This window comes from Balearica regulorum, chromosome 23 (genome assembly GCF_011004875.1).
Source record: "Balearica regulorum gibbericeps isolate bBalReg1 chromosome 23, bBalReg1.pri, whole genome shotgun sequence".
NCBI lineage: Eukaryota > Metazoa > Chordata > Aves > Gruiformes > Gruidae > Balearica > Balearica regulorum.
Window position 1 is genome coordinate 6,391,287 of NC_046206.1, and position 26,437 is coordinate 6,417,723.

General features: G+C 41.3%; 1 protein-coding gene across 10 annotated transcripts in view; it reads left to right on the plus strand.

Annotated features, from left to right (window-relative positions):
* The window catches only part of ARHGAP32 (Rho GTPase activating protein 32), a 246,324-nt gene that overhangs the window by 65,897 nt on the left and 153,990 nt on the right, over positions 1 to 26,437 (plus strand). For 2 of the 10 annotated variants that reach the window (XM_075774809.1, XM_075774810.1), the window contains exon 1: positions 1,908 to 2,038. The exons of 2 other annotated variants lie outside the window; for them this stretch is intronic. In XM_075774809.1, coding sequence (XP_075630924.1) covers positions 1,932 to 2,038 — 107 coding nt within the window. In that variant the 5' untranslated portion in view covers positions 1,908 to 1,931. Of the gene's footprint in view, positions 1 to 1,623; positions 1,643 to 1,907; positions 2,039 to 13,384; positions 13,522 to 18,073; positions 18,374 to 19,196; positions 19,346 to 26,437 lie in introns of those variants that run through there. 6 more of the 10 variants (XM_075774813.1, XM_075774815.1, XM_075774814.1 and 3 more) reach the window with 6 other exon arrangements.

Here is a 26,437-nt window from a genome sequence, read left to right on the forward strand (position 1 = left end):
TGGACTACCACGGGGTTCTACTCCTGGCTCTGTCTCCATCACCTTGTGTGAACACCTTCGCTTCTGCAGTGTGCTTCTCTCTCTCTCTTTTTTTTTTTTTTTCCCCCTCCTGTCGTGAAGTTTGACTCTAGTTGAATTAAGTTATCTGCTCAAGTCAGAGAGGTCAAAACCACAAGTTGAGGGATATAGTTTCTGAGATGAATCCATCCAGTATAGTAGGTTTTTTTCTAAATGGGTATGTTGTTTCCTATTCAGTTCTTCTATCTTTAGCTTGTCCCATTCCTGCATGTCTGTTTTGGTGAAACAAAGAAAAATTAGCACTGGGAGAAAGGGATTTAGAAACAATCATTAGGCTTTCTAGGCACAGAACGAGTATAACCTGTTTGACTTTGCTCACACTTTGCCAAGCTTGCATCTTTGCCCTCTCCTGTAACCGCTGAACTAATGGTTGGCAGGACTGTGTCCTTATGCCTTAGGTCTAATTAGCAAGGTTATCGTCACTCAGTTATACAGTGTTTAGCAAACAACATTGATCCAACCATTTCAAACTAAAAAACCAAAAAGAGTTGTTTTGTATAACAGACTGTTCTGTGTAATCTGGGATTGTGTAGCCTCTTCTGTTGAACTCTAAACAAAAAAGTGGTTTTATTTAGTAAATATTTTGTCTTTCTAAACTTGGTATCTCACCGGGTCCAAGGAGCACACCATATTTCACAGACCTGAAACCTGCACTTAGAGCTGCTAACCAAGAACACTCTCAGCAATCCTACTGAGTTGAAGGGAACTATGTGCAAAATCAGGTACTTTCGGATTATATATTGAGTTTCCATGGGCTGTGTCTGGACAGTATCTAATATTGTTAGCTACAAATTCCAGTTTGCATGTTTGAGCTAGAGCTTCAGCAAACAGTAGTAATAATAATAATAGAAAAAACTTGGGCTGTTCCAGAGAGGTGAGAATAGCTCTACATTTTGCACCAACACAGAGAGATTAAAACAATTTGATCAAGGTCACGAAGCAAGCTAATGGCAAAGTCAGGACTGAAAGCCATTCATCCATCATCCAAGCTTTCCTCTTTATTTGCTAGACCTCGTTGCCTCTTATGGATATCTAATCATCTAGACTGCTGCAGTGGTGGTCTGATGAAAGATTTCAGTCTTCTAATGGGATTTGAAAGTTGGGTGGTAATTCTTACTTCCTATTTATGGGTTAGTGTATAAACTAGGAAATGTAGTATCAGTTTTGCACAGCTACTTTCAAAACTGACTGCATAAACACAGAAATAAATTAAGCCTTACAAATCTCCTCTGGGAACCCAGTAGATGTTACCCTGTTTTCAAAAAGAAGGAATCAGACTAGCAAGTACGTTAATGCGATATATCTAGGGTTGGCAGAACTGGGAACAGACTCCTACTCTTGTGACTCTTACTGGTCATTTGCATCTGAAGTTTTACTGGGGGGTAAAAGCATCCAGAACAGGTAAGAGCATCCCTGTGTGGATCCAAGGGACAGTACAAAGAAATTCCTTTTTCCTCCCTCCGGCTCAGAAAGGGTTACAGCTGAAATGCCTTTGACAGCCTCAGGAAAACATGAATCAGTGCTAGTGAGGGAAGGCAGAGTGGGAACCCAGAATTGCAAGCTGGTTTGTGCTTTTCCTTTATATATACCTTTTTGGGGGGGGTTAAATTCAGTATTTCAGATGGTCGCGGCACAGCTGCGATAGAAATCAGATCGTGTTCATGTACCGTGTCATTAAATGGGAGGCTGTGGTGTGGGGGGGGGGAACAACCTCAGTCCTCAGCCCTTTCTCCTTCCCTCCTCCCCCGCTCCCCTCTGGCAGCCTCCAGCCAGCTGCTCCTGCAGAGCGAGTGTGTGTGTGTGTGTGTGAGAGCGTGTGTGAGCGTGTGTGTGTGTGTGAGCGTGTGTGCAACATGGAGGGAGGGACTGGAGCTGCTGCTCCTGCCTTTACCAACATCTATACGGCAGCTTTCACTGCGGGAACGATAGGAACTAGAAGCAATCTTGATGAATCTGAAAGGTCAGTACTATCAATAAATCACCCACAGATAAATGCTCCGCGGAGAGGCTTTCTTCCCTTTTTTTTTTTTTTGACCCTGTATTCTCATAAATGGAGTATTAAAATGATACTGTGTCTTCGAGGAGTGTAATTGTTTCACAATTGGTCATAGCCAGCAACAGCTAATGAAAATGTAGAGCATGATTTTAAAAGCCAAGCGTGTTGTTTTCACTTAGCAAATGCAACTTCATTTTAATTTTTAGTGTATTTTTAAGCATATGTATATGACTGTGTACCTTTTTAAGTGGTTGAGTATTTGAATGGAGAAAGGTTAATTGCCTCTTTCAATCAGATTACACTATGTAGGTTGCGCTAGCATGTAGAAAGCAAAATATAATTTTGCATCCCGTTCTTCGTGTGACAGTGGTCCTTGAGGCATTTTCGCCTGAAGTGTGTAGAATGTGGTTATTAGCATGACTGAAACTTGCATTTTTTTAATCAAAAATGTAATATATCCTGTCCATAGCAGAGCAGATACTCTATACTTTGGCTGTGTGAAAACAGCAATAGTCACAGGGGTTCTGTGCTGAGTGTATTTTTTTTTCCCCCCTTTCTAATGGATAACTAAGTGCCGTCGATACGGTATGGGTTTAGGAGCAGTAGTTCTGGAGGGCCAGGTTATCACGTAGTTAAAATTCTTGTGGAATGAGACAGTGCCGATTATCTTCATGGCAAATCATCTCCTTCACCCTAGGCTTGGATTTGTACTGGGGCTGATATGAAATAAGCCTATTGCTGTTGCGGTTCAATTGGGATTTTCTACTTCAGGGCTGAGAATGCATAAATATTTACTGGTGAGAAATAGGAGGGAGTTGGGGAACCAGTATAATTTAAAACTTGCCGTCTTGGGCATGCTGTTACCACCTACCTGGTTTACAGATCAAGGCTGTTTCTACCAAACCAGAGGTTATTTATGAACATCACAGATTCCTGTTTCACCGTATAATACATTATCAACAAAGTTGTGATAATTTATGCTAACTCCACCCTCTTCAGCTTACAGTGCCAGAAACCAAAGCAGAGTAGCCCCTGCCAGCACTGCAAAATTTCTCTGAAATCGTCTGCCTTTTCTTTCTTGAAGTAATTTGCCTTAGAAAAGCTGCTACTGAATATCTTCTCATTGTTTATACTACCCGTTGACTCAGGTACTGTGAGAAAGCTAGTTAGGTAATTTTGGTTCCCCTTACTTACAAGCAAAACTGTATTTAAAAATCAAAGGCGTATAGTGTAGTAATGCTGGAGCCTTTGCACCCCCCATGTCCTTTGTGACAGAAAAAACACAATACACTGTATATTAGCATCCACGTATATAGATGCACACACGTCATAGAGGATTTTGTAAATAGAAACACCATAGGATTTCTATTTGATGTGAATTCCCTTGGGAATGTGTGGAGCTCACTCCGAACCAAAACTGACATTTGTAAGTGGCTGTAGCGATGTCAGTGTGTGCAGTGCCAGGGCTGTGGCTAAAGACAGACAAAGTTTAGCGATGATTTGATACGACCTATGCAGTTTTCTTCCAAATGGGTCTCATATTTCAGGGAAGCCTGCAGATTATATATGTTTTAGCTCTGGTGGTGACAGTCCCCTTTTTTTTTTTTTGCTGCTTGTGCAGACAGTCCAGAGCATGGTGGAACTTCATATTACCTTATTACGGTTGACTCCCCAAAAGGGAGGCCTCTTAGTCATGTTCCCTCAGTGCCCTGCTTTTCAGCATAGTGATAAAAATGTGTATTGTTTCTTACAAGCAAGACTTGCGTTTAATAGGATTACAGAAGTATTCTTAACTTCATACTCTCAATCCGATGCTCCTGACTGATACTTGGAACATGGGGAGTTTTCTGATTATTGATGTAAAAGTAAATCTGGACAGAATGAACTGTGCTGATGCATATTTTCTTCAGGAAAAAAATAATTTTCTGGGTGCTACATCTAATCCTTGCCCTACCTGTAGTGGTAGGGCTTTTGGCTGGAGGAGGAGGACAGACAAGACCCACTCCCTGAGCTTGTGGAAGGGCAGCCATTCCAAGGGACAGCCAGTTCACAGCACAACCAGTGGAGCGACATGTATTACTTCGGATAGATAGCACCTTCTTCTAGGCCAGTCTCTGGTGACTTCTGTTAGGTATAACCATTTCTGGGTGTCTTGGCATGATGTTACTCTGATGGAGCTGCCTTTACTCCTGACCTCTGCATGCCCTCTAGCTCCCTTTCCACTGCTTTCCCGTGCTCCAGGAGTGCCACGCTTTCCAGCCCCCCCAGGATGCTTTCCGTGGAAAAAAAAATCCCTGCATTGTGTCGTATGGAAGGAGGGTGCACTTTTATCAGGGCATTAGTGAGCACATCCTTCGCACCCCCGGTTCTTTTTGCAGCAGCCAGCATGTCAAATATACTGTGTGACGTGCCTTCAGTATTTTTATCAAGAATACAAAAAATTGTTTAATCTCCCTTTACCAAGCATTCTGGTTTAATCTTTTTGAACCATGCTGCTTCTTGTTGTTTGATACTTTCTGAAAACTTCAGGCCCTAGTATTGTAATCTAACGTTTCCATATTCTGCTCCTGACAGTGGTCAATACAGGAAAGTAAATCCCTTCTCTTTCACCAGTAGTCCTATGCCATAAAAAGGAATGTTCTTCCCAGCTTCCATTCAGCTGTCAGCCCAGAGAAAAGAAAAAAAACCCACCGCAGAATAGGTGGTGGAAGGGTGAAATAGAGACTTTGAAGTGGTGGGTGTCATGGACAGGAAGCAGAAGAATTGGGATGGGATCTGAGCTTTCCAATCATGAGTACAACGACCAAAGCAGGAGCTATTTAGCTGCTGAGTCAGAGCTGAGCAGATTTCAATGCCTGTTCACGTAAAAAGAAAAGAAGGCAGATGTACACCTTTTGTGTATTCCTTTGAATTTACTGTATATTGGCAATAGTAACAGGATGCAGTGGCAAGGGCTGAGAACTAGAGCAGGCATCTCCTCTTTGGTTGTTTCTTAGCGTGTCAATATTTTGTTATTATATACCTTTTGTTGTTTTATTTGTTGAAGGAGCTTTCTGTGTACTGTTTCTGGAAAAGAGCTTGCAAATATGCTTGAAGTGTATATCCAGAAAGCAAATTAAAACCTAAACCTCAGCACTGAGGTGCATTTTGTGCTCACGTCTGCTGCTTTATTCTGGCTTAAGGTAGGGACTAGAGCATGATTTAGAGTGGGGATGATGGGAGGAGTTTAACTTGCTACCTGTGCTTTGAAGCACCGTTTATATTCTAGCTTCTCTTATGTCCTGTGTTCATTCCTTCTGAAACTGTGAATGTGAAATTTGTTATCCCAGTACCTCTGGAGACGCTTCGGAGGTGACATCATACCTGTTTTTCTGTCGGTTGCCTTTTCTTACGCAACCCATAATCTAATCCGGTTTTCTCCCTTCTTTGTGTAAAACATCGGTAAAAGCACCTTACTTACTAAAAGATCTGTTATGGCGTTTCTTTCAAAGCTGATAGTAGCCAGTGCCTGGTCCGAGATGCTTTGTGGTGGCAAAGACCACCCTCAGTTACAAGAGGTGGTGGTCCTAACTGGCAGCACAACGACCGGCAGAGCCAAGCGTGACCTCCATTCATTTTCCTGGGCCGGGAACAGTGCGTGTGTCTTGGATCATCTGCGTTAGGTTATCGCCATGGCCTCCACTTTAATTACAAAGGCTTGCTCGGCCTCGCGTTCCCTTTCAGTAAGTCCTACGGCTGAATAAACCTCTGAAGCATCCAGAAGATGACAGTGCATTACTGCTTGTTGGCTTACATATTTTCAATTATTCTAGGTTCATTTTGAAGCTCCTCAGAGATCTTGAAATCTCTGGTTAATCAAACTTGGGGAAGGACTCTTAACCTGACACTTCTCATAATGTTAGAGTCTAGAAAGCCCTTGTTATGTTAGCATGCCAAGAGTTTAACACAGCTCTTTGTTTTTTAATTCAGACAGTTCAAGCTGGGGGCAATTTTAGCTGGGTGATCACAAGCATCCTATTGCCTTTGCTGAAATAAGATGATGGCTTTGTTGGACATTGAGCTGATACACAGGCGGTGGTAATAGTTTGCTTTCTCTTGGTAAATTAATTTAATATGGTGTGTCGTCCTGATGGGATTTAACCAGTCTTAGTTGGGGTGTAACGACTCTCCGCTTGATCTGAGTCTCTGGGTGCAGCTCACTGTTGTAAACCAAACGTGACACACTAATGAGCTCCAGCAATCTGTGTTTTCCTCTTTTCATTATGTATTATTCAGCAATTTTCCTATTCACAGTGCTATTCAATAGTCAAGGATTTCTCAACTTCTTCCCCCCCCCACCCTGCCCAGGGTTTATAATTTAGTGCTCCAAACCTGGTTCAGGATTGGAACTGTAGCAGATGAGATTTCAGCCCTTAATAAGTGTTTTAGCTGTGCAAACATGCTTAAATTTCTGGCCACATTTCTTCCTTTGTGTATTTCAGAAGATTTTGTCCTTTCTAAAAGTGAAATGTAACAAGACATTACACAAACTTTTTTTTCCTGAAACATAAATACAATATTTCCAAGGCTTTTGAATCTGTTGTCGCTGTACATTTACTGATACTTTAATGGCATAGCTTTACTTGCTGTATTAGATAAATGTAATTTGTAATCATACATTGTATTTCTTTGCAGATTGTTCAGTGTCACTATGCTGAATTCCACTTTAGACATGTTAATTGTGCTGGACTGATGCATCTCAATTTTTTTTTTAATTATTTACTTAAAATAGCTGGCTATTTTAAGTGTGTATGCCTACAGTGACGGTGTGAAAATCTCTGTTTTTTAAATAAAGATGTATTGGGAGAAAAATTTTGAGAACCATATCAATATATGCCATGAAATCAAGAGGCAAAGGGTAAATAAAAAGAGCACAAACTACTTTTTTTTTCCCATGGATTTGAGCAAATCCTGTATTTCAGAGTGGTGGGAAGAGGGGTCTTGACACAATATTTTCATGTTTTCCTTTAGTAACGTAACAGTAAGGTGAGAACGCTGTATGGCATCAAACACAGAGCAAATCCCTTGCTACGCTTGAAATGAGAGTGAGTTTTGACCTCGGGCCTGTGGCCTAACACATTTATTTGTTCATGTGTTTGAAACTTATATGTTCTCCAGTAAGCCATCCCAACTCCTGAAGGCTACATACTTGTAACATAACTTTTGTATAAGCAAAACCTACTTTGAAAGCAACTCTTGGTAGCGTTAGTCTAGGGGAACGTCTGAAGTGTAGGAGCTGATTTGAAGAATTTTCTGAAGTTAAATTGATCTCATATGGTACACCAAAAGGAAAGCAGACTAGATGGAGTACTTTCCTAGCCAGAAACAAGGCATGGGTTGCGAAAAATAAAACAAGAAGAGGAAACTACAATGATGTCTTAATTTTGCACAGTTTCAGCTGATGCATGGTGTTGACAACTTCCCTTTCAAAGTGGACTTTCCCAGCTTCTTATACTACCAAGGGAGCTGCTTACAGGCCCACGTGAAAATACTTAGATTTTCATAGACTGAAAATCTCCGTTCCCTATTAATAATTGAGGGGAAAAAAGGCCAATGTAAGATATCAATTTCAGAACTCAGTTGTTCTTAAATCCTAATGTTTGTGGTTGCAGAGAGCCGTTAAATTCATGCCCACAAGGTTAACCAAAGCAGTGTTGCCTTTTTTTTCTATCTACAAACTAGTTTGTTTAATACTGCCACGGTTGCTCATAGCTTTTTGCAGGAGCAACATAATGAGATTAACAAGGCTCTGATCGCTTCCATATCTGATACTTAAATCCCCATGGGAAGCTGTGGAAGTGTCAGAGCTCTGTTGCTCTTGTACGGGGGCAGTGCTGGCAAGGCTAAGAATTGTTCTTTATGTAAGATGGTGTAGATTTGGTTGCTGGGATGATGGAGCAGCTAAGCTTCAATCTGTAGCCTTGGAGCCAGTGTGATTTTAAGAAGTGGAGAAGAGATGCTGAGGCTGCCAGCCAGGGGGTTCATTACTGGAAAGAAAAGACAAACACCCCCCTCCTTCCCCCCGTGGTACTCTGAAGAGGGAAGCAAGTTTCATAGGGAGATAATTATGCTACTGGAAAAACTGCTGTGACAGCTCACAGCACCACAAGTGGAGTTCTTGTGGGGAAAAAGCCATGTTAGACATACCAATTTCTTCCCTTTTTCTCCCAGTTAGGTATGGTGTATATGCACAGTGTTGTCCTGAAGCACTTGATACTTGCCTCCTTGCCTTTGCTTTCTTTGCCTGCTTCAGGCTAATGGGCAGTAAGTTTGGTTTTTTCAAGTGCCACAGTCTGATTTGTGAATACTGACTGACACCTGAATTATATTTTCCCCTGGTTATAAAAGTATCCGTGATTAATTGAGTGCAAAATTAGAAGCTTTTTCTTAAAAACAAAACCAAAATTAGGGAGAACTGTGCATGGTTTAAAAAAAGAACACCCACAAAACAAACAACGCAATATTAATTTTGAGGCAGTGTTGGGTGCCTGTGCTTTTTTACCCAGTGCCTTTAGTATTGTGGAGATATTAACAGTTGCAATACGTATTTTGTGGAAATCTCCACCAGTCTCCATGTCAGATCTCTCTGTGCACCTCACAGCTTTCAGCCTCTTCTGTTTAAGGTGTGTGTCTGGTTTTTAACTTGTTTCCCCCAGTTTCCCAGTGGTGTCTCTCCATTTGACAAAAATGGCTCCTCTCCAGTTCTTGAGCAGTAGTTAGCTTGGTGGAGATGTTGCTTTTTGGCTTGTGTGTAGGACTGATTACTTGTAGGAACAATACCTCTTTTCTCCACGCTTCAACGTATGTTAACAAACACTGGAGACACCCAAAGCACACAAAAACCTTTTCTCCAGCAAGCGTCTCCTGGTTTGAATGCATTCTTCCCTTTTGAGGGCTTGACCACACATGGAACTTCTCAGGAACAGCTGCTCACAAATAATTCCAGATGCGGACAGACCTCGAATACAGTGCTATTGTCTGTATTGGGCCTGTTTATGCTGACCTTTTCCAATCCCTTTATTGCTTTTTAAGCCTAGGATTACCTCTTTGCTCATTTAAAATATAAATTCTAGATACTTGAAAATTTCAAAATTCACACATAAAAACTGAAACTACTTTTATTCATTGCTCAATTATATATTTTTTTTCTCCATTTGGGATTGGGAACTGAAGGTGCTTTGCTGCTATTCTAACTGTCCCTCTAACAAGAGCTGTCGGATTTGCAGCATCTGCGGATCCATTGGGTGCACAAGTGGTGAATACTGGTCTGTGCCGTGCTGCTTATGAACTTCAGGAAAGAACCTTAGTCCCCTGAGAACGAGTTACTCAGTTAATATGCTTACGTCAGAAATGCTAGTATGATATGGCAATGAAAAACCTGAACTTCTTGGCCATGAGACTTTGAGAAGATAAAGATTTTTCCTTCAAGGAATATTGAATTCAGTTGCTTGATTATGATTTTCCTTATTTCTCATTTCTTTTTCTTTTTTTTTTTTTTTGTGAGGAAATATCAGAGCAAAGATAATTATAAATCCTCTAAATTATTTTCAGATGAGTCAACGTGCAGTCAGTTGAACAACGGAATGTACACTTGACCGCATTTACACAGCAAACAGCCAGGAAAGCCACCAGCAAGAGTAGGGCTGGAATTACTTGAACCTTCTTGGCTGCTCACTGTGCAAGGAAGAGCATGTGTAGCTATGCCAGCTGGAATGCAGCTGCTCCTTAAATCTGGCACCTAATGTTGAGTCCTGTCAAAGTACATAATGTTGAAGAATCCCGATCGGTTTGTTTGCAGACAGAAAAGCATCAGTGAAGACTTGACTTGTAAGGGTGGAGGGAAGCGCTGTTATGTCTCTGGATGCAAGTCTTTCAGACTTGCTGGTTTGGGGGTGGAGTTTGTGTGGGTTCAAAAAGCTGCAATGGGTTAATTGAGGACCCCCCCAAAAAAAGTAAAGTATTCATGTAGACGTCTAGTGGTTCCACGGATTATTGGAGGCTCTGCTCCCATTCAAGCCTGTGTTCCATCACCAGTCTGCAGCTCTCCAAAATGACTCGTACTGTCTGGAGTACAATCCTGTAAGAGAATTTGATCCTGCTTAGTGATTTTGCTGTGCGCTTTTTCTCTGGATTCTGTGGAGATAGGTTTAGTGACACGTGATGGCACTGAAAAGTGCTATATAAATGCAAATCTCAATGTCTTCGAGAATATCATATGCACACGATGCTAGTTCATGGGGCAGAAACCTCCTTCTAGGCCTTTCCAGTACTTTCTGCTCCTTTGATCAGTAGTGAAGATGTTAAGACTTGCTGTGTTTGGGTGCTAACATGATGAGGCTGCGAGGTTAAATTTCTGAAAAACATTACTAAAAGGAAAAAAGTTAAAGCTGATTTGGTAAACTAGTTTTCTGGGGTTTATTTGACTCTTTTCATACCTTGTAAATTCTCATGGCAGAAATTCACAACAGAAGATTTCAGTTTCTTTTCAGTTACCTGTTTCCCTTTGCATTCAGTCCTGGGATCTGTGTATGATGAGGTTAATACATTTATTCTACTGGCAAATAGCACAAGCAGGCATACGTCACAGATTAAATGAGAAGGGGAAGAGTATCTGTAATATCACGAGGCTCTCTCTGAAGAGAATCGAAAATAAGTTCATTAGTGGAAATAGTGTGGATATCTTTTTTATGTTTATTGCATTGTTTGCTGTCCTAATGCAGTAAATGATATTTTATCAGTTTGTAATTGAGTTTGGCATTAGTTTGGTTAGAGCGTCTCACTGTCGTCACATGTAGAGGGTTTTGCTCTGCTTCTTGATGTGTCTTTTGCCTGTACTTGAGGCTGGCCAGGACACATGACAATCTCGTGTGTGATGCGCTTCCCTTTTAGGAGTGAGAGAATTGAAGAGTAATGTATGGTCCAGCGCTGACTCATAGTCCTGTGCTTGAACAGAGTGAGTGTAACACTTAATGCAGAGAGATCAGAATAAAATCACCAGGGCTCCCCAAAGGATTTCTCCATCTTTTTAATTCTAGCCTCTCTTACAGCTTCTTTCAGCCATTCGTCTCTTCCGTTACATGATAATACCTTATCCTTGTGCTGGTCTGTGCTGCTTTAGAGCAAAGATGGTGGAGTTTGGCATTCTTTGTTTTCTGATGGGAATCCCTACCTAAATTAGGCTGCGTATATGTAGTCGCTCCGGAGACTGAAAGACTCGTTTTAAAGAAATGCCGATCTACTAGCGTGGCTTTTTGTCTATAACATGACTGACCCCTCAAGAATTTAAAAACCAGCAATCAAGTTGCTGAAAAATCACAAGATTGACTTTAAAAATTATGCCTTTCAACGTGCACTTTTATTATTACTGCTATGTTTTAATTTGTCCTCTAGTTTGAGTTTTTAAGTGCAAGATGGGTCATGTTGTTCACCTTTCCTCTGCAAGATGATTTAATAATTATAGTGAAAGCAGAGAATATTTCTTTGCTGTTTGATGCCATGACTGGAGCTTTGAAAATATGAAATGCTGAGAAACTTGCAATGAAAAGACAAGAAATTCTCTTCATTGAGTCTTGCACCTTGTATTCTGATGTACCTATAATTTAAGGTCATGTCCTGTCCCAGCAACATTTATGCACGTCGTGGAAGTCCCAGTGCTTATTCTGGCAACAAAAATATTTCCCCATTTCTCCTCAGCTCCTTGAAAAACAGCAGGCAAGGTATTTTTTTCTGCATGTGTATGTATACGTATGCACAAACTTTTTTGTTCTCTTTGAAGGGGATCTTAAGTGCAGCTTCGTATGGAATTGTGTTGTACCATGGCAGCATCTCATGCTGTGTGCGGGGCTTTATCAATATAGGCAGAAGGTACACAGCTAACTCCATCTTCCCTTCTCGCTGGGTAAAGGAGGAGTTTTAGGTACTGGCAGAGGCACTCAGGTAATGCTGTCTGGCTCGAGGAGTTGCTCTTTGTCTCCTACAGGGAAATGACAGCACCATGTATGTATATTTTTAAATTCTTTTTGTATATCCCATTGAAATACTGTGAAATACTGCTTTGGCTTCAGAGCGTATAATGTATTTCATGAATTCCAGCTCCACAGCAACAAGGGGAAGACAAGGTGTTGATCTCACTGAGGCAGCAGACTTTGCACATGAGATTTCCTATCTGATTACAGCTAACAATATATCGACATAGGATATGGCATTGGTAACAAACACCCATTCAGATGTAAAAATGTTGTTGAACACCAGCTGATACCCACACAGGCTTTTTAATTAGTACTTGGCCTCTTTTTCAATCAAAATGCCCCTCTGCATAGGGAAAAATTTTGACAAATCCCCAGTGGCTCATGGAAGAACAGAAGGTAATTTTGGGGGCTCTTTCTTCTTGTGCATACACAAAGTTTTCTTGGTGTCTGCTAAGGAAAAAGTGTTACCAGGGAGTCTAGATGCACAGAAACTGAAAGACTTGCAGGAAAGAACTTCAGACTGCTACTCACTGGAAACAAAGTACTTGTGCAGTCGTAGAAAAAAATGTATGATGTGGTATTGCATGGGGTTTTGTGGCTAATACATCTCTGGCTACTTTTCCTGGTGTTACAGGGGTACAGCTGGTTGTTGTCTGACTGTTTGGCCTAAAAGAGACAACAAACATTTCATATTCAGGGATGCTGTTGTCCGGGCCTGCCCATTTAAAAACACTGGGACCCCTATGAGACAATAGCATGCAGTAAAACTGCAGGATACATAGTAATCCAGTACACGTTTTTTTAAAACGAGTCCCATAGTTGAAGAAAACAGGCGAATTACTAAATAATACTGACTCAGAGCTGCGATGTAGTCAGGGGGCCCCAGGTTAATGTGCCAGATGTGACTTTCTGGAGAATAGATTTATTTAGACCCTGTCATGTTGATGAAAGGCGAGAGGTTGCAATAATTCTGTGCTGCTCACGTGGCTCACTGCACTACGGGGAAGAGAGTGCCCAGCGTAGGAGAGGGAAGAAAAGGGTGCTGGCAGGGTCACCGCATTGAAAACTCCTGGGGAGTGAGTGAGTGCGAGTGCCGTGCACCGCATGGGTGAGCAACACAACTGGGAGTTAACGTTCCCATCCTTCGCGGGTGTTGATGAGCTCTTGGGTGATGTTCCAGTCCCTTCGGCTACCAAGCCACGTGTGGGGAGCTCCAGCTAGAGCCTTGAGATTCCTGGCTGTAGTGTGCGCCAAGAACTGTCTTTCTTTGGGGTTTTAAAGGTGGTTTATTATCACTCATCAGGTTTTGGAAATGCTGATTGGTAGCGAGTACAGTCGTGTGTGCTGCAACGGTAGCAAACAAGAAATACTGGTTTTGGAAATCACTTCGTCATCTTCAGCGCTGTTTGACGAGAGGAAACATTGAAATAGAAACTGCAGGTACTTGTTATGCGGCCACTCTCGATAATGACTTTACCTTTGGACGTGTATTTCATAAAAATTGTGATATAACTATCTTTGGAAAAAATACGCCTTGGGAATATTCTTGAAAAGAAGCCAGCAGCCCATGAGTTGAATATATAGAGCATTAGATTATGTACAGATGTGACCTCTGGCTAGGTAAAATATACTTGCTTTTGCTGATTCTATAAGTTATTTGTATGCCTACTAGTATTGTGCCCTGTCTCTCAAACATCCTTGCCCTAACATTCCCCCTTTCCCAGCTGTCCTAACCCCCTTTTTAAGTAAGTCAAATCAGAGAAACAGTACCCGTGAATGTTGGTTTTCCGATGCTATGTACAAACAGAACAGGAAGGAAAAACGTGCACATCAAGGGATACTTTTTGCCACTATAACGAACCTGAGAACTTAATAAAAATGATATTTTATTACTACCCATGGAGGCATCTGGGGTGTGCTAGAAGAACTTAATTGAACCTGACCACTTCTCTGTGCAATAGCATGTGGCAGCAAGACATCAAATCTGAGAAAGGGGTTAGTTCAGCATTTTCTGTCACTGTTTCTGACAGTATTACTTTGGTGCTAGCTGTTTGCGGCAACAGAAAAAGTGGGAAGCGTTGTTGTGGTGTGAGTGTGGCCTAGCAGGAAGTTTCACGTGCAAACACATTTTGTGTGGTAGAAAATCTTCTGCTCTACCAGTGCATTAGATATGTTTGCATGTGCTGGGAAGACAAAACAATGTCTTTTTAGAGAACATACTTAATTACCGCTGCATTTACAATAAAACAAGAGTGCATTGAAAGCTTTGGTTATATAATGGGAATACTAGATGATATCAATCTCCATCCAAGAACAGAAAGGGTTGTCGGTTTTGATGAACTGTGCTCCTGTAGGTTTTCTGAAACATAATGGGAAGCATCAGGACTGGATAGTATTGCCTATTCATTTACTACATGAAAAAAGTACAGCATAGCAAACTAGGAGAGGTTTAAATTTTACTTGAAAGGCTTTTATAGTTAACTACGAGGACCTTAGGAAACACATGGAAATGAGTGCCAAGTGTTTACTTGCAAAACATGTTGCGAAGTCTTACATTAAATGTAAAAATCTTTGACTAATTTCCTGATTAATTTGATGTATTTCAGAGATAAGAACAGAGCAGCTGATTCTCCTTTTATGTTCTGTTGGACATAAAGAACAACTTGGGTAGCTATAGCAAATGTTTTTCCAAACAAGGAAAGCATATTAAAAAAAAGAATAAAATTCCGAACCGAATTTGCAAAAAGTATTTCAGTGAGCTCATTAGTCTCTGGGAAGGAAAAACCGACAGAGGAGGGAAGGAGCTCTGGCTCGGGCTGTCACATGGAATAGCGTCCCACTCCGGGAACTGCCCGTGAGCGTCAGGCTGGGGACAAAATCAGAGGGGAGAGGAAGATGCAGACACCAAGTCATAACCCTTGGGGACACCTACGTGAGAGTAGGAAGAGGAGCCCAGCTCGGAAATGAACCTTCTTGTGAAGCAAGAGAGATTCAGCTCCTGTATCGGACAGAAAGATTTCTAAAGCCATGTCTGTGTCCCGTTTAAAAACATGGCTCTGAAGCCTCATTCCAGTTTACTGGCAGTTCAGGTCAGGCTGTTGCCATGAAAAAAATGTGATGCAGAACTGGAGGTGGCTTGGGAAGTGGGGTGCTTTGGGCCAAGGAGTCCGAACTGATACATGGCCGGGGAGCTCCTCACGCACGTGGCTGGGCTGGCGTAGGGCAATTCCTTGTGTTGTATTAAGTAGTTTGGGTTTCTTTCTGGGACGTTTCATTAGCTTTTCTGCTCCTCACCAGGAGTCTTTTGGAAGTGCTGTCTGTCAGGCTGCTCTGTTCCTTGGAAGTTGTATTACAGCTTACACTTGTATTCCTTTGTTTGCTATATTCTTACCTTTATTTTTTTAAGCTATTCTCTCGCAGCCATCTCTTTTTGCTTATTCATTATGCACTAAAAAGTCTCTTTTGCAGGTGTCGGTTCTAAAATCATCATGATTACTGGGGGGGGGGGGGGAAGAAGCCTGAAGAGCACTGTTTACTGCCATTTTCCTGGGTACTGAAATTAATGTGCACTGGTTTCAACAATATCTCATTTCTTTGGGTAGGCTAATAGCCTGGTCACTTCATTATCCTGCTTTTCTGCACAAGTGCCAATGTAATAGAAATGCTTTCATTTTCCAGACTACCCTTGGGTGCTTGCGACAAATGCTTTCAAAAGCTGATACATACTTTCTTTTTTTGTCTGTCAAACTGAAAAAGCCATAAATGTGTTCATCACCTGTCCTTTTAGGTCAGCATATTGGACCTGCCACTCTTTTTAATATCTTAAAAACAAACAGACAGTGTGCTTTCACTGGTAGGTACTTTACCAAATCAGTTAAACCTTTATTTGTCTATTTATTTATTTTCCCAAGAGGGCATTTTATTACTGCCAGCATGAGTCAGGACAATTAAAGGTTGCAGTGAAATATTCCAGCTTCTGATGTGATGCAATATGAACTGGAATGAAATGTTACCTTAGTCATGCTGAAAAAAAAACACCGATAATGCAGTGTATGCTGGGTTACCCATTAGAGAAAAGACTACCAGTTATCTTTTCCCGGTAACTTCTTTGCCCGCCACACATCATCGTGTGGGGAGTGTCTCGTAAGGAGAAACGTGCTTCTGCATTTGTGTGCCATGAAATTGTCAGCATGGAGTTAGAAGTGTGTCGTCTGTGGTCACATTTTACGGAGGGAAGGCTATTGTGAAGGAAAGGCGGCAGCCAGGACTCTCGGGTTTTATTCCAGGCTTCACTGACTCAGCTGGTGCTGGGTCGTCTTGTGCATTATTTACACCGGTTTTTAAGCAAGGGTAACAAAAATAGCTATTTTACAGGAACATTTTGACTTAATTGTGAAGAGCTGTGTGGCTCAAGTATAAAAATTACTTCAGGGCAAAAATTTATTTTATCCCTGTTGGCCTTTTGAAACAGGATTGAAAGGTGGATTTAGTGGCTGCGCGTAGTTTTCAGCAGGATTGTCCTTGTTTATTAACTTCCCCTCCCAACCCCTTGAATGAGAAGCATTGTGCCCAAGGCTGGGGAGTGGTGAATGTTGACACAGGTGTCAGGACGATGTTGCAGATGCCTCACTCTGACATCCTGTTTGTAACTGTGACTTATTTTGATGGTTGTTCAGCTATACAAATACGCGTATTTTCACGTGCTAGCCATAAAGCCTCAGCTTTCCTTGCCTCGGGACAGCACGATTTAATTTTTTCTACAGTGGGAACGGGCAGTGCCTGATGTTAGCCATAAAGGGTGGTAGGATGGCAAAGGAAAGCATTTACAAAATCTTTCCAAGTACTGTTATCTGTTCAGTACCTAGGGAGATTTTCTGGCCTTTTCTCTCCTCTGACTTTATAGCTCCCCGCTTCAGCCAGCATAGTTATACAGATATATTGTGTTGCATAAAGAAAGTGTTGCCATCCTCTCATCTTTTATTACTCTGATTCATAAGAAAATGGTGGCAGAGATACTGTGTAGAATTTATACTGGTGGAACCATGCCAGAAGTGATTTTAAAGGCAGAGGAGAAGGAAGCGATAAGGCATGGTATTTTTCAAGTGATTGGCTTTCGAAGTGAAGAATGATGGAAAGGAATTACGGTTACCTGATACATTTTTCTTCTACCCCAGCCTTGCAAAGCACATAAGCATCTGCTTAAATTTCACTGAATTTTAGCACGTGGTTCAAGCCGGGCAGATACCTGAGTGTGTCGCTGTTTCTCCTGCAGCTAGGTTCCAAACTGAAGGGACAGTAACACTTCAGTGGTAATTTAGGAGGGTAGAGGATTAAATGTTCTTGAAAAGCTATTTGCATAAAAGTTTGCAAAGGAGAGAATGGGTGCGAGAATGTGTTCAAACTGAGCAGTGAAATCTGCACAGCTTGACTTGCTTCATCCATCTGGTTGGGCTACGTTATCTATGTTTAACAGATTACATTTAATCTTACCATTTCAGGGAGAGCTGTTGAGCCTCAGCAGACATGGCAGAGCTGTCCTGTAAAGTTATGCAAGTAAAATGGGAGCTTAAATTTCATGCTAGTTTCTCAGGAGAACAACAGAGGAGGTGCAGAAATACTGTGTCCTCTTTCTGTCCTGACAGGCCAGGAGCCGGGGGGTGACTCTCCTTTGCCACGCTCCTTTCTGACTTTGTGCTGCATTCCCCAGGGCAGCATTTTCTTTCTGCGACGTGCTTATCTGTCTGCTGTCCTGGCTTTAGCTTTCGATCACGTTGCTCACCGAGAAGAGCACTCCCTTTGGAGAGAAGCACCGTATCAGACAACCTAGGCGGAGGTGGTGGTGAAGCAGGGGTTAAAGCCAGCTCAGTTTCCTGCTCCTCTGCTTGCTCAGGTGTGCTGCAAAGGGTGGGAGAGAATGGCTGATTAGGAGAAACAACTTTGTGTGCTTGAGCTTATGGGACTAGGCAGAATTCCAGGCTGGGAACTCTTCTTATTTCTATTTATTTTACTTATTTTTTGATAGTAGCTATCATTTCTTATGGGAAAGACTTTCCTATCTGCTGCTGTATTTTTTCTTTTTTTTTTTTCTTTTTTTTTTTCTTTTCTTTTTTTCCTGCTGAGTCATTGCACAACTCAACAGTCATTTGTGCGGCTTGCTTCCTGGAGTCTTGAATTGGTTTGTCACGTATCTTTCTTCTTTCTTCCTACATTTGATATAACTGCACTTGTTTCAAGCCCTTCAGCACAGCGGAACCCCTTTCAGATGGTCCCATGGTATGTCTCTGTGATCAGGGTGAGTGAGGCATGTACTAATGGCAGAATTTGTCCTGTGCGCAGTAAGCTGTTATTCCTGTGATAACGTTACCATGTTAAAATTATTCATTTTCCTTACACAGAGGCAGTCTGCGAATGCAGATGTATTATCTTGTAACTGAGGGGACAGAAAACCTTGTCTGCTTTTGCTTTTTCATACATTCCACCGCTGGCATCTGCTAAGGGAATTAAACACCTTTCATATTTTGCATCCTCTCTAATGCATTAGAAACAGGGTCCTCTTTTTGTTCTTCTTTAAATATCTTTTCAATCTTGACCATGAAGATGTAGTTCATTTTTTTCCTCTTTCTTTGTTCCCCCCTTCCTTATGCCTTTAAAACTGGGTTGGTTTTCAGGGACTCTATTGGCCTGACTGATGTAAAATTAAAGAGGTTACCTAAAACCACAACATTGTGCAGCAGTATAATTTATACGTTTTGTTTTAAAATAGTGAAAATTCCTGCCTGACATTTTTTCAATTTAAAAATATCCTTGTTCTTAGTCACAGGTTATATTTTGCTTATGTTTTGTTGCTCATAGTTTACTTTTCAAATTAAAAAATAATAATAAACAGAAGGTTGACCTCTTTTTTCCCCCTCAAAGTGTTTGTGTTTCAGATGCTTCTCCCCCAGTTAATTAGCAATAACACCAACCAGCAAAACTGTTCTTTTTCCTGAGCTCTGGCATTCCCAAAGGATTTGGGTGATGGTGCATGATGAAGCATTGCAGCACCCTTACAACCTCAGGTCCTCAGCTCCAGCATTTGCAAGGCTAGGATAAATGTCCAAATTCTCTTTACTCAGTATGAAGACACACATGTCCACATCAGGATGGGATCTGCAAAAGCCCACGTGAGGCTTCACAGGACAGGGGGTGGCCAGAGAAGAAGGTCTCATAGGAGCATCTGAAGTTCTTGCTCAACCCCACTTTGTGAAACTACATCCCAGTGCAGGTGAAGTAAAATGGTGCCGTGGCCGAACGAGGTGTTTCCAAGGGTAGTTCTTGTAGCCGTCTGCTTTGCTGCTGGAAAGCTACTCCTTTTTAAAATGTATTTATTTTTCCCTCCAGGGCAGTGTCTGTAGAGATGGGCAAGCACTTCTGCTGGCACGGGGAAGGTAATGTCATTAGATGGCTGGGAAGAGATGGGAAGCTGCCCCTTTTGGAGATAGCAGAGCCCTTGCTTGGCTTCTTAGGTTGTTATGAAAACCTCGTCGCTGGATAAAAGTGCTGTCTTGAAGCTGTGCTGCGTAAGCGCTTTGATAATACTGATCCCTGCAGCCCAGTATTTAGTGGTCCTAGTAAGTCATTCTGTACGTAGCTTATTGCTTTCTGTCCCTCTCTCTTTTGAAAAAAGTTCAGAAGGTAATGGGTAAAGGCGAGGAGGAGATATTGCATAAACCCTTAGTGGTCAGAGCCACGGATTGGGAAACAGTGGATGTCAACACTCCTGAGCCTGCACAACTGCATTCTCTGCGAGAGTGCCCTGATTATCTTTTGGTAAGCTGGACTGGGCTGGAGGCAGCTCTTGTTCTCTTCTACATCAGGCTAGAACATTTTGTGGCAAGGACTGGACGGAGGGAAGAGTGTGTGATCCTTTAGTCTGCACAGGAGAGCCCTCATCTTTGTCCTCCTGGCCCTGATAAGTTGTTTGGTATTTACATGCCTTAGGATAAAAGCTGTGCTCCTGTGAACGGTCTTTGTGGCTAGGAACTGTGAAATGGAGGTTAGTTCCTACTTTAGGCTCGGTCTTCCTCTGAAATACTGGGCAAGTGACTGGAGCTGTGAGTTACTGTGGGTTTTTGGAAAATGGATGGAGGTATTCTCTTTCCTCACCTCTTGTCTGCTTCGATGTAGATAGTCCTTGCCTTGACATTATAGTGTCCTGCCGTATCCAAGTGCAGCATTTAGCATAATTGGGGTCCCTAAGCACTAGACAACAGCGCTTATTGTCAGAAATCCTTATAGGTTCCACATGGTATGTCAGTATTGTACTCCTCTGAGTAGCCTTTAGAGTTAATGTTTTTGTTTTATGATATACCATCTCTCAGTCTCTCCTCCAAAAAGAAAAATAAATCTAAATTAGGCTGAAACCTCAGCTAATTGTTCTTTCTCTATTCATCTCCGTGGCAGCAGGAAACCTAGCAGCAGGGTTTCCATTCACAGCAGACATGCGTGCCAGCTCGAATGCTTTTGTACCAAAAATGCATGTGTGGGTGTTGAAGGTAAAAACGATTGGACAGTAGTGGTTGCAGCTGTATCCTTGAGAACTCAAGGCAAGGGAGATCAATGATCTCTTTCCTCTGTGTTGCTTTTGGGGTTTTTTTCCCCACTTGTCAGCCCTACATCTTCCCTATTGCACTGCTGCCATTTCCATTTCCTCATTTCGTGCATCCGAAAAGCGTCAAGCAGATTTGTCCTGGTTAGTGCTTTTCTTTTCCAGCGTTGTGTTAGTCTCAGAATGACCTGCTTGTTTCTGATACACATCTCTGCTGTCGAGAAATAATTACAGTATGCCTTTGCACATATTATACCCATATGACCCCCACCTGGTTAAATCTGTCCCTGATGACTTTCTGTAGTTGTAGGCCTCCATTTAATTCCATTTAGCTGGTCAAAACAATCCAGTAGGAATAATAAAAGTATTAATAGTGATTTCTAGTGATACCACTGACATGGAGCGATAATAGCACAGATAGGAGGAGTGCTGTTGTAAATATGAGAGGGCCGTCAGTCATTAATGACTAATTATTGAAGTTAGAATAGCTGGAGCTACTCTTTATTTATCTCTTTACGCTTATCTTTCATTCTTTGTTGGGCTAATCACGTGCTGGTGTCCCAGAGTTCATTTCTGTTCTTTTCCTTTTGAGTATTCACTAGCAGGACTACTTTGGATGGATTTTTTCCCCTGGCTCCTTCCACAGAGTGTGCCATAACCACGCTGTGCAGACCAGCGTACACACGGTCCATTTTTGCATTGGATAGGTAGGAAGTGTAGCTCTAGGTAGGCAACTGGCTCCATATAAAATGTTTTAGTTAAAGGATTTCCCTGCTAAGCAGCTAGCTGACTGGACAAGTTTTAAATGTTGTTTCATGTTACGAACAGTTGTCACTTAACAGCACACGAGGGTAATTGTAACTGATTAGTTGATTGCACTTGATCATCCCATGCTCTGAAAGCATCATTTTTTTCCAGTATATGCTTCTATGAGGAAAGATTAAATTTACCATGGTTTTGCTTTGGCATTGAATTACAAACAAACAAGAGATCAGCCTGGATGAATGTCCTTGGATCTAGGTTTAGGTCATGCTTTACAATGTTGGGGTATACTTTGATCTTTGCTGCAGTTGGCTTAGCTGTAACCAGATGGGTTTTATTACTGCTTTGTGTTACAGTAATATTTGAAGACTCCAGCAAAGATCGGAACTGCTTTTGCTGTTGGTGGTGCCCAAGTTTAGATTTCGCAGTGGAGCAGGAAGGGCAGGAGCAGCCATACTTTCCCATCTCTCTTCTATGTTGAAACTTTAGAGCTGCTTTTAGCAATTTATTCATTGTAATTGAGAAGTTAGTACTCTTTTTTCCTAGAGGCAATTTAATACTTTTATATGTGTTCCCAAATCGAACGAAAGAAATCCAAGCCAGGGCTCAGTGATTCCGATTGTTCAGTGATTTCCTAATTCCTTTTCTTATATTGGGTAAAAGTGGTAAGAGAAGCCTATTCCTGAGGATTTTTTTTATTGACTGTCACTGTGTTCTTCTGAAAGAAAACACTAAGCACCTACTAAAACAATGTCTTTTATGTGTTGCCAAATAAAAGGAGCAGGTTTGTTCACTAATACATGCATGCAAAAGCACGAGGATTCTGTGATTATTTTTATAAAGCCTTTTAATAACTAAGAACATGGCTCAGAGCTTGTAAAAGCTGAATATTCCAAGAACTTGTTCTTTTCATGAAGTGTTTAAAGAAATTCCAGTTATGCAAAACCTGAATGCAAATTGTTACAGCCCAGTTCAGCAAAGCTGTTAGGTACGTGTTCCAATCCCTTCCAGAGCATGAAGTATGTATCTCTTCTCTTCCTTACTGATGTACTTTGAGACGGGCGTTACTAAGTTGAGACATAAAACACAACCGGGTGAGACAAGAAGCACTAAACGAAGCTGCTGCCAACTATGGCAGAAGAGCAGAATAAAAAGAAGGTGGGTCTGTTGACCCCCAGTTGCTATTTGTTGCTTTCAAATTTAGAGATTTACCAAAGGTGGTTTGGGGTTGACCTTACAGTGTTCCTACAGGTTTGTTTTGAGAAAAAGAGACAATATCAGGTTTCAGTTTATAGTAATGGTGCTGGCTTCTCCTGTCCCAGCATCCCTCCTTACCCCTTGGTAGATGTGAGAAGCATCTGAAGGTACTTGCAGCCTCATCAGTGGTGTCAAGGTCTTTCTGGGAGAACCACCGTGCCTCGCTAAGGGGAGTGGGTGCCCCGACAGCCAGCCCCAGCATGTCTGAGTGAGAACCCTGGCAGTGCCCTCAGGCACTAGTGTATTCACCTGCGGGCTTAGGGGGCTTTGCTTTACTGCTGAGGGTCAGAAGGGGCTGTGTAATGTACAGTGTGAGGGTACTGAGAAATTAGTTGGAGGGGGGAAAAGACAATTACCAGGCGAGACAGGCTGCCTGTTGTTCCTGAAGATAATCTGTTTTGCTAAAATGGGAACTGTCTTATCCAGGCTTGCCCATACATTTTGAATTCCAGGTGATCTGATCTTGTTCATGCAACTTTTCTTTGGCAGCTCAGAAAATGTGATTTAAATATTCTTGCAAATTAATAAACAAGACAGATATTTTGAAGTCTGAAAACTCAGTTAAACTCTTAAGCAAAGACAGCTTAACTATCTGATTGTATTGGAGCTTGTATTAAAGCATGTTGGGAGAATTGGAACAAGGCAAGAAACCACTATGTTAATTAATCTCTGCAGTACTGTTGGCCGCCTCTGCTTCCTTCTGTAGGGGTATATGAACAGTGGAGGGAAGGGCTAACGTGTCCACTCTGTCATTTTAAAATATTAATCAAGTGATACTGCTGATTTTAAAAAGATCTTCATTTAAAAAAATCCTATCTTTCATTTTAAAAATGTTTTTCTAATTTTCATGTTCTTCACTGAATGGTTAACACTAACATAAAAGGGTTTTTTCTTCTTCAGAGAAAGAGAATTCTCTTCTGACAGACAGCTGAGACTCTAATTTAACAGGTAGTGATGCACATCAAGTGGGAAAGTGATTTTTTTTTTTTTTCTTTAAAAATAGTTTGTAGGAATAGAAACCCCAAAACTAAAAATATGCATGAAGTAGTTTTCTGTGACCTTGTAAATTGCCTTCTAGAGTTAAAAAACAGTAATTAGCATTAGGGATCACATGATTCACTTGACTCTATCACAGTGTATTGGTGATCGCTAACTCGGCTTCCCTGGGTGTAGGTATGGTTTTACCAGGCTGAATTTGGAATTTGAAAAGCTAGAAATTCTGATACTGTAAAGTATTTTAAAACTCTCTTTGTAGCTGGAATTTACATGAATTGCTTTTGAAAGCAATCACAATCAGTAAAATTGAATTAATCTGACTTTCTAATAGTGATGATCCTGTTAAGACCCCTATTCCCACAGCTGGGTGATTTCCAGCCTTCTTTACTTGGGCACATGTACCAATGTGCCTGCTCAGCACGACGTTCCTTTAAAGGTGCATACTTACTAAATAGCTGCATAGCGGCACTGAACTTCTTTTTCTTTTCAACTCCTGCTGAACCGTACCAGTAGTTCTCAGACCCTCACAGGTCCACAGACCACAAGTAGTTGAAAACCACTTCAAACAAACCTAACCTTGTAAAACTAGGCAAGACATACTTCTTTATTAGCACAGGTAGTGTACAGAGTAGTTTGGAGAAATTTGGTTTGGTTTGTGCTTATGGATATTTGAACGATACTTCATTCAGATGATTTTTTTTTAAATATTCTCTTACTGTAATATACTGTTAGTCTATTAATTTTTCTTGTGCAGTGACTTCCCAAACAATTGAATTTTGGCTCCCCGACTATGAACTTCCATCAAAAGTAGCAATTACAGCTTTCAAGTTTGTAGAATCAATCACAGTAAACCATTTAGTTATGCCAGGTTTTCATTTTGTGGTCAAGGATTAAATACAATCCATTTACCATTTGTTTATTTATGAGGTGTGCTTTAAGCTGACCTTGTAGGTCTTCTCTATCTCCACTTTGTGTGATCCTTGAGACAGACTTCAGAAATCTTGTTTTATATAATGCAGATGGACATAATGTAATCACTAAGGTGTTGACAAAGCTGATTTAAAACATGGGAAATTAAATCCTCTTTCAGGTCAGCACTGTCAGCCTTCAATTCCCATCTCTTGTTTCATTTTTCCTGGGGCTCTTGAGCTATCTCTGCTTTCCATATTGCATGATTATTTCCTTCCTTTCCCCTGGATTAGTTTTAATTTCATGGACACAGAGTTTACTTGGAAAATTGGGTTGGGGGGGTTATGTGCATTATGGGTATTTTCCATCTCTGTCGTGGCATTTCCCTTGTTTTGGTGGGTGGTGGTGGGTTTTTTTGGTTGTTTTTTATGTGTGTGTGGAAAGTTTGAGGTCAGAAATATAGATGTATCAGTGTTTCTCATTTGATTCCAGCTTCTTGCCCAAGTGTTTGTAAGCTTTGGGCCAGATTTCCGTTCTCATTCCTTAGTTTTTCCACCATTCCTCATGGTGATAAGGGGCAACCCGTACGATGTGAAGACTCGTCTTAATTCTACTGTCATACATTGTATGGCGTCATCCACAGTTCTTTACATATTTTTTCTTTGTAGCATTGTGACTCCTTGTCTTGATCAAGTTATTTTTAAACCCTCTAAAGGAGACTTTTCAAGGTATCTTTCTGTTGATTAACTGTTGGCTTACCTTTCCATGCTGTGATTGAGAGTTAGGGGATTGAATCCTGGAAATCCTCTACTTGGTTACATCTGGAGAGACAGGGATGCTGCATCCAGGCTGTTACGATTAATATGCTCAGCATTAGTTTGAGGTTTCTGCACTGTGACTCACCTGTAGTGAAGTCCTGAAGCCTAAAGTTAACCCAAATCAAATGCAAAGCTCGGTCTGTAGTTCCTTCCTAGTGCCCTGGTAAAGCCTGTGGTATTTTGGCCTTTTGTGCAAATTATTTGAGTGGCATAAATACCAGTTTTTGTCAGATAATGTTTGAAGCTCATTAGTTTTCAGAATAGATTTGTGTCAGCACAAGCCTTATTTAAATTTGGCTTCTTGGGTAGAATTTGTATCTCAGAAACTATCACTTTCTGTGGAGCTCTAAATCCTCTTCCATCGTTGGTTCTGTAGGGCAGAACTGTGCTTTCACATTGGCTGAGAAATCTCCAGGCACAACAACAGTGTTGTATAAATAATAAACAAACTAATAAATCAGTTATCATCTGCTCTCACCTCTTAAATTGAGGTCAGAAGGAAAAGTCATTTGTGGGAGAAGTGGCAAGGAAAGCTGAGATGCCTGATGTCCCCATGGGGGAGCACAACCTAAAGATCATGCTTGGCATTTAATTTAAAAAATATATAGCCAGTCCAAAATGAGTATCTGTCAAGCAGACAATTAAATATCTGATATGAGGAGTCTGACATTCAGAATGGTCCGTGCTTCCCTGCTAGCGCATGGCTTTCAACCATCAGGCACCTCTGAAAGTAATTTCTTAACACCCTCATGTCCTCCCAGAGGAGAGCTATTAATCTGCATGTCATCAGCGTCTAGATGACATCAAAATCCATGACAATTGTGTTACTCCTCCCACTGCAGTCTACCAGTTAGGACATGGTACGTGCCAACCAGCCTAAATAAGGACAACAAACATTCTTGTTGGAATCCCACAACATTTTAAAGTTTCTGTCCTTTCTCCTCCCCTGTTTAATTTAAGGAGGTCTTTACACAAACCTACTTCTTATAATGTTTTTTCTTGTGGAAACACTTCATATTTAAGTGAA